Raw genomic sequence first — 8,833 nt, forward strand, 5'->3', positions numbered from 1 at the left:
TTGGCGTTTCCAATTGGCGTCAGTTGGCACAGAGGAGAAACGACTGGCGTGCTTTGCTGAACTCGGCCAAAATCGCTTAGGCGGTTACAGCGCCAAAAAAGAAGAAGAAGAAGATTTATGAATTTAGGTATTTTGGTATTTAGATTTTACTTAAAAATCGGTATGTACATACATGCATATCTAATTAAGCTTAAAATTGTACTTCCTCACTCTTGTACTTCACTTCATTGACTGACTTCAACTTCGCTGCAAATTGAACAAAGCAAAACATGATTTTTATGCGAGAAAAATTTCCACAGAAAGTAACGGTAGAAAAAGAATTTTTGGATATTCATTCTATTTTTCAGCTGACTACGATGCAGCATTCTACTTTGCATTCCCCGAAATGAAGCAAAGCGAAATAAAAAAAAAATATTATAGAACATTCTACTTTGCATTCCCCGAAATGAAACAAAGAAGCGAAATAAATAAAATATTGTAGGACATTCTTCTTTGCATTCCCCGAAGTGAATCAAAGAAGCGATTTAAAAAAAAAAATTATAGGACTTTCTACTTTGCATTCCCCGAAAAGAAGCAAAGAAGCGAAATAAATTAAATATTGTAGGACATTCTACTTTGCTTTACCGGCAATGCCTAAAGGAAGCGAAAAAATTCGAAGGCACTATAACGCTATGCCTTCTAGAACACGTTACCACTAAAAGCGATTACCGATTTTTTGCTGGGTTGTCTATAGTTGCTTTGCCCAGAACTTCTATCTACACCCCACTTACATATAAGGGTAAGTTCAGCACCGGTAAAACAATCAAGAACTTCTTCTTATAGCTTGCACAGGCGCCTAGCTGTCAAATGCAAAAGATCTTGGAGGTTAATCTCAACACTAGTATCTTCAACAGTAACTACAGCCGGTTACAGATAACATTCAGATTTCGCTGCCAAGATTTTATTCCAGGATAGATATATATTGGTGTTGCAGCTTATAGCAGCCATTCTTTATGCATGGATTTACTTGATTTCGTATTAATAATCAACGACAGAGCTTCTTCGGGTGTCAGACTTCTACGTTTCGGTAACTCTGTTGAACTCTTTAATGTTTTGTACATTTTAGTGGCATGTTTTTGGGAACTGGTGTAGTAATTTCTCCAACAACTGCGGTGGCATTTCGTTTTCCACTTCTACGTAAGCTCGTCTGTACAGCGAATGAAAGTTCTTCTGTAGTACAAGTTGGTGCCAATGCTTTTATTTCCTTTTACTAAGCCCTAATTCCACTTTCACTCAAATTTTTCGTTGGCCTTCCACGTTTTGAGGGCCGGGGTATTTCTTCATTTTCAACTACAGAAAATGATATCGTAGACGACAACCAAGCTTTGGTATTTTTGATGAATTTTTATTTGCGTTGCTCCACCGTTATTCCAAATTTGTAATAAATTTCTCCAATATATTGCGAATATCATGTTGTTTTATATCATATTTCGTTGAAAGAAAGTCTTCTAATGCATTGCAGCAGTCATTTCTTTTCAAAACTCTGAACTTCAACCACTCATCCAAAAAGCTTCATACGAGTAATTGCACGAGGACACACTGAAATAAATTCATTAAAATTATAGGCTATCGCTGAAGGACTTTATTTATATTGAAACGTCAAGCCAAATAGTTAGCTTTTTTTTAATCATTACCAATACCTGCTAACACCTGCAATTTTTTAAAAGCTTAAAAATGTTTGCAAAAGTACTTTTAAAATGATTGTTTCATAAAGCTAGTCGTATTAACAAAACTATTTATTAATAATAATAAAAAATTACAGAAACTTACCTTAGGCACAGAGATGAGATCATTTAACATTTTTTGGTTGTATGAATTATATACATACATGTTATGTACCAATAAGTTTAATTTCCCAAAAGTAAATTTAAACCAATTAATTACACAGCTGACCACACCTAGTGCGGGTCGTTTTTTTATAAGTTCTTGCATAACATTATGCTATTGATACTGTCATTCATAAGTTTATTTCTTAGTTTAGTTTTTACCAAAGAGAGCGTTGAAACTTTGCGTTCTGCAGCCGCAGAGCTATGTGGTAATGAAATTATATTAAAAACGAAATTGGCGAGATGCATGAAGCTATTTTCATTCATACCATTTTTAATAGAATAAACTTTTTCCCAAAACATATCAATATCCAGATCGCTGGAAATATCAAGCTCACTTAGCCTCAGTAAATTCCACTGCGTGGTTATTTCATCAGGATCGCAATCTATAAGATGGGGAAACTTTAACAAATGAGGTAAAATTGGTAAATCTTCTTTAGAAACTACCTTAGCTGGTGTTATTATTTGTAAAAGTTTTATATCTTCCCGCTTGAAACCAAATCTTAAATTTATCTGGTTTGGGTTAACTTCAAGAATTTCAGAACAATTGACATTACTTTTCATAAACATCTCAGCTTTCGTTCCAACAAAAATGTTAGATATTTTAAGATGAGTACCTTCATTTTTAAAATCAATATTGATGTTGTTACTAATCGCATCATTTTTTAATAAAGTTACGCAAAATTAAGAGATAATGTGCTTTGATTGTTGCATATAAGTATGGCAAACGAGAGCTTTCAGCTTGGAACAACTCTTTGTCAAGATTGTTAATTATGGGCAAAATATATGATAGAAATAAAAAATAGCATTTGGTTTTACAACACATTCCTTCTGCCAGGTCTGCAGATCGCATACCGTTTACTTCGTAAAAGCAGGAAATAAAATAAAGTTTCAAACTATCCCATTGCTCAACTATTCTTAAAACAACGCTTTCTGGTGAAAGCCATCGTGTTTGAGATATGCCCAAGATTTTGTGGGGTTTTACCGAACAGTAGTCCTGAAATTCCTTCAGTTCATGAACCCTCTTTGGACTGTGGTAAAAGAAACTATATATGTTGCGGCACAGTGTCTCAATGCTTTTCGGCAATTTTTTTTACAAGCGTATCTTGAGAAAAGGTGAAGTGAGTGGCATGTGCACTTTATATAAAATAAATCGGTTTCTGCACTCAATAATGTTTTCAGCCCGCCCAGGGGCGCACCCAGGAATATATTTTAGGAGGGTTTTATATTTCTGAAGATATATCACCGGAAAATACTGAAAATTTGCTTCAGATAATACCCTCTTTAAAATAAATTTATGCAAGTTTTATGTACAGTATGTAATAAATAAATAAACGTTTTAAAATTCATAAACTGCACTTTATTTACAGATTAACAGAACTCAAACGCTTTTAACCGACTTCAAAAAAAGGGAAGTTTTTATCTCGCCGGAATACATAACTTTGGACCACGAGAACCGTTTTCAATAATCCTTTTTTTATTAGAAAGATAGTACCTCAAAGTTCGTCCCGTAGTCTGTTTTAGAGATCCGATGATTGGATCATGAAGAAGTTAACGGTACCCCTAAATTTGAATATGAGAATTGAAGTCGGTTGTGTTCTTTCCTTAAAAACTACTTGTTTAATAAAAAGTTCTATAAACTCAAGATGCGCTCAACTTTCAAAAGTACCTAATAAAAAATAAAAAAAAAAAAACAGTAAAAATACATTTATTGATTCCATGAATTTTTGCACTTCTATGTTCATTTTTTCGATTTCTGGTTTTCGATAGAGATGGTGATTTTTCACGATTGCTAAATTTTTTTAATATTTCAAATACCGAAAAAATTAACTGAACTCTCAAGAATAACGAAAAATTCATATAAAACGACGGACGAGAAATGGAAAAGAAATTTTCTTCTACAAAAATTTCTTAAATCAGTTTGCAGCTCTCAACAAAAAAAGTGCTCGTATATTTATTCCCTCATGAAAATTTACAGCAAAAGCAAAGCGCTTTTTCAAGCAACAGAAATTAAAATAAATATTTCTTATAATTTCCTTGAGAGCTGGATTCTTAGCTTTAAGATACAGATTGTATTTGAGGTTATTAGCTTTAGGGGGGGGGGGGGCTTTGAACCCCAAAACCTATCCCTTGTGTGCGCTAATGAGCCCGCCCAAGTCTCCAGCCATAACATTGGCTACATCAGTGGCCAAACCAATTAAGTTTCTTACGGGAATTTCATTCTTAGTAAAAAAATCTTTTATTAAATTAAAACTAGAATTTGCGTCTGCTTTGGTGAGCTCTAGCAATGCAATGAAGCGATCTTGTACCACATGAGCACTATCTACGTATCGAGCAACTAATACTAGGCTTTTTGTCGTAGACACATCCGTCGTCTCATCAACAATTAAGAAGAATTTCTTATTTCTTAAAGTAGATATTACTTTTTTACTTCCATGCTTAGCTATACAATCAACTACCTGCATTGATTTTGTTCTGCCACATTTCAGCAATTTCGCTATGGATGAGTCGGGGTAGCATTCCACCAAGAGAGCAGGCAGGTAATCGCTTAGCAACAATGGGAGGATGTGCGTAATGCAAAACATGACAAGTGCATTCTCGGCGTCTTTAACTTTCTGCTGTTGTTTGTAAAATTTTTCTATTGGAAACTGTTTTTTCTGCGATTCGTAGCTTTGAATGGGGATGACGGTTTTCTCATGCGACTTGAGATGGCCGCAGCGGCTTACTAGCTGCTTGGAGCAAACAAAACCAAACGCGCCTCCATTTTTTTCTCGCAACCAGTCAACATTTTTTAACCATTCTGCTCGGAACTTCTTTTTTTTGTTGTTTGCCGCTTGAATCACTTAAAAAAATATATATATAAGCAGAAGAATTCAAAAAAACATATCGGGTTGGCTTTGATATAATGCACCAATTGCTTTTCTATGCAAAGTATCAGGATTTTTTGGACGAAAATCGATGAGGATGTGGAGTGAGTGTTAATTTAACTATGACACTCTTGCATAAAATGTGCGATATGTACATACATACATATGTAATTTCCATCAAACAAGAAAGTCAAGTGTTACACATAAAGGATGAACATAGACTAGCCCCCCTATTATGACTCCAAGAGATACACGATAAACGCTTGCATTCTGTTGTGCCGTATTACGAATTAAATTATAGAGTATGAAATTCGATAGCTACCGTTTATCGTATATCGTTAAATTTTGGTATTGCCATACGATAGCTATCAATTTCATACGCTTGCAAGCGGTTGTCCATTTTTATACGATACGGTACAATTTAACAAAATAAAAGTAATTAAAGTATTAAAATGAATAACATGAAACTATTAAAACGATTTGAACAAAATGCTGTAATTTTTCAGGACAAAAATTGTGAGCACAAAACATAGGATCCTATTATGAGTTGCATTCGATCTTCGACTGTGGTCGAAAGTGCTGATCGAACGAATTTTCATTTGGTATTATGACGCTCATTCAATGAAGAATAGCGCTATTGTGATTTTCCCTCGTTTAGGTTGTTCACAATAGTATATTTTTGACCGCAAAAATAAATAAATAAAATAAAATAAGTATGTTTGCAGAAATGACCGTTACCTGTTCTATGGTGTTTAAAAATTATTACCAGTAGCTCGCTAGAACAATTTTATTGTTTTTTACTATGTGAGTACATCAACGGCTGAGTGGAAGATCGACCTTTCTCGGCAGCCGGCTCGAAAACGCCCTATTTCAGAAAATTTTTCAAGAACGCCCTACTTCAGAATTTGGTTTAAAAACGCCCTATTTCCGAATTTTATTGAAAAACACACTATCTCAGAATTTGGTTGACGAACGCCCTATCTCAGGATTCGGTTTAAAAACGCGCTATTAAATGAAAATTTATTCAAAATCGGTTACATTCATAATCCGGAAATTCAAAATCCAGACATATCAAAATAAAGACAAAATTCAAAAATGCAGAAGAATCAAAATACAGACAAATCAAAATCCAGAAAAATCAAAATACAGTCAAATCAAAATATAGACAAATCAAAACCAGACAAATCAAAATACAGACAAATCAAAATACAGACAAATAAAAACACAGACAAATCAAAATGCAGACAACACATTAAAATAATATTAATTTTTTTAGAATGTTTCCTATTTAAAAAAGTGGCGGAAATTTTCAGTATATATTTAAATATTGTTCCTTTTTTTTGTTAAGAAAGCGCAGTATTTCTTAAAAATAAATTTAATATAAAAAGAGCGCCGCAGGCGAAAATTTGGAATAAAAAATCGCGCGACCTGGCTGCCGAGATAGGTCGATAGTTAGCCGGAAAAAATATTTTATTGCTTCAGTTGCTTAGATTTGTCGTAAAAAGTGGCCATACAAAAATTTACCTTGATCAAGGATCGATTAGATGACACCAGAGGTCCTTTGAGGAGGGTTTGTAGCAAAAACGGTATATTGAAGGTATATCAATTATATAAATAGGCAATCATGTTTCCTTTACACCCCTTTTACGGCTAAACTATACTTCTAAGGTATAAACTATATCAATATCATTAGAAAGGTATTTTGATGCTGATGTGCAGGCAGTTTTTAAAACTTCAAATTGGTTTAAATAGAGCGAAAAAATCAATTCAAAAGTCACACCAATACCAATGCCATACATGTACATGCTCTGCAAAAAATTGTGCGACTAATCTCTAAAGAGAGTATTCCGAGATTACTCTCTACAGTTGGGCATTAATTAGTCGCAACTAGGCTCATACGGGTACTAATGGAGATCAATTAGTCTCGACTCGTCCCTTGCGGGTACCATTGTATGCAGTATACAAAACTTCAAAATTTTTACAAAAAAAGTTTATTTCTTTAAAAGAATTTATGACCAAATTTATTTTATTATGTGTAACCATTCATGATTCTCAAACATTTTTTTTTAAACAAGTCTTGGCTAACAACTTTGTGTTTTACACTCACATATGGCAGTACACAAAACTTTAAAATTTTTATAACAAAAGTGAATTTATTTAAAATAATTTATATCTAGAAGAAAAATTTACAATGGAATCAGAAGAAAACCTCTGTTTACCATTCTTAGATGTCATGATCCACCGAAAAAATGATTCTATTGCACTTAACTGGTACGCAAAACCCACTTCCTCTGGGCGCCTAATAAATTATCTGTCATCGCAACCCTTTAAGTATAAGATTAACACAGCCAAAAATTTAATACACAAAATATTTACAATAAGCCACCAACAATTCAAGGAGACGAACATATGCAAAATAAAGAAAATTCTAGCAAGCAATAACTACCCAAACCGTCTAATACAAAGCCTAATCGAACATAAAGTAACAGAAATAAACAATAATCAAAACAAAACGCCAACCACAAAAGCAACAGACGGAACAAAGCGATATCACAGTGTGACGTACATTCCTAAGTTCTACCAACAACTTGACCACGAAATAAACACCAACAACCCTAATATAAGATTAGCATACCGAACCAACTACACACTATCTTCGACATTCACACAAACAAAAACACCGATCAAGCCCCACCAACAAAACAACGTAGTGTATGAAATCACATGTAAAGGCAGCGAAAACGAAAACTGCAACAAAGTTTACATAGGGACAACTAAGCGAGCATTAGGCGTTCGCCTTTCCGAGCACGAAGCCGACATAAACAAAAAGAAGAACAGCACAGCATTAGCACAACACGTACTTACCAGTGGCCATACGGCTGATCTAGCTAACGTTAAAATATTGGACAAGGAGAAGAGGGAACGGGCAAGATACACAATAGAGAGTTTACGTATACTACAGAAAAGGGAAAAAACAATCAACAAGAAGGAGGACACGGACGATATCGCGGCTGCTTACATGTTATGTTTGTAGCGAATAGTTTAGTTTAGTTTGACGAAATTACCACGGATGGATGGTAGCAATACTTTATGTTTTTCAATGTATTTAACGTTTTTTTGTGTTTTTTATATGTTTTATATGTTTTTCAATGTTTTTACATGTATGTGCATTGATGTGAAACCAACTTAACCTAAGTTTACATGTAAGCCATGCGGTAAAAAATAAGTTTAAAAACCTGTGATTGTGTTATTTTTGTTTACCAATCTTTAATTTTTATTTGTACAAAAAACTCATAATTTCTATTTAAATAATCTTGTTTTCCTCTGTTTTTTGTTGATATTTATAATAAAGAATCGCCCCTGATGATGCTAAGGTAGTTAGCGAAACGTTGGGCAAAGAAGTGGAGAAAAAAGTATTTTTCTTGCACATGGAGAAGTAGATCGACCAGCCTACAACAATACCAACAATAAGACTACCTTTATTGTAATTAGCATTAACAACAATATTTGTTAAACGATTTCTAAAAAAACGAACTTGGCTTATAACTTTGTGAACTTCGTACATGTATTCTGCACTTGCATGCAGTAGGCAAAACATGGAATTTTTTGTAAAAAAAAGTTAATGGTTGGGGCGGAAATGCCCCCTAAATGTATGCTTTAATATTGATACTGAATTACAGAAACGTGCTAAGCCGCAGTTTGGGAATGAGGTGTATGTATGTATATATGTACATGAATAGATTAGACTCAAACAAGGAAGAAGGTAAAGCTGGGTATGGAGAAGAAGAAAGGGATAAATACAGAAATTAAAATAGAAGTAAAGAAACCTAAATATAAAGACAAAGAGGAAGGAAAATTTAATTACCTAACCTAATAACAATGGAGGGGTGAATATGTAAATGAAGAAAAGAATGGACATATTTAGATCAGGATAAAGGAAGAGATAAAGATAAAGAAGAAGATGAAGACCAAGACGAGGAATAAGATGAATATGAAGATGAAGATAAAGATAAAGATAAAGATAAAGATAAAGATAAAGATAAAGATAAAGATAAAGATAAAGATAAAGATAAAGATAAAGATAAAGATAAAGATAAAGAT

At 33.6% G+C, this 8,833-nt stretch overlaps 1 protein-coding gene across 3 annotated transcripts in view; it reads left to right on the top strand.

Moving 5' to 3' along the window:
• Window positions 1-8,833, top strand: part of LOC118735397 (transcriptional regulator ATRX-like) — a 101,676-nt gene that overhangs the window by 76,959 nt on the left and 15,884 nt on the right. Inside the window, exon 20 of one of the 3 annotated variants that reach the window (XM_036465119.1) lies at window positions 6,961-7,986. The exons of the other annotated variants lie outside the window; for them this stretch is intronic. Coding sequence (XP_036321012.1) covers window positions 6,961-6,985 — 25 coding nt within the window. The 3' untranslated portion in view covers window positions 6,986-7,986. Of the gene's footprint in view, window positions 1-6,960; window positions 7,987-8,833 lie in introns of those variants that run through there. 3 annotated transcript variants of the gene reach the window in all.

The sequence above is a fragment of the Rhagoletis pomonella genome, unplaced genomic scaffold, assembly GCF_013731165.1.
Source record: "Rhagoletis pomonella isolate Grant_MI unplaced genomic scaffold, Rhpom_1.0 Rhpom_scaffold_00003, whole genome shotgun sequence".
Classification (NCBI taxonomy): Eukaryota; Metazoa; Arthropoda; class Insecta; order Diptera; family Tephritidae; genus Rhagoletis; species Rhagoletis pomonella.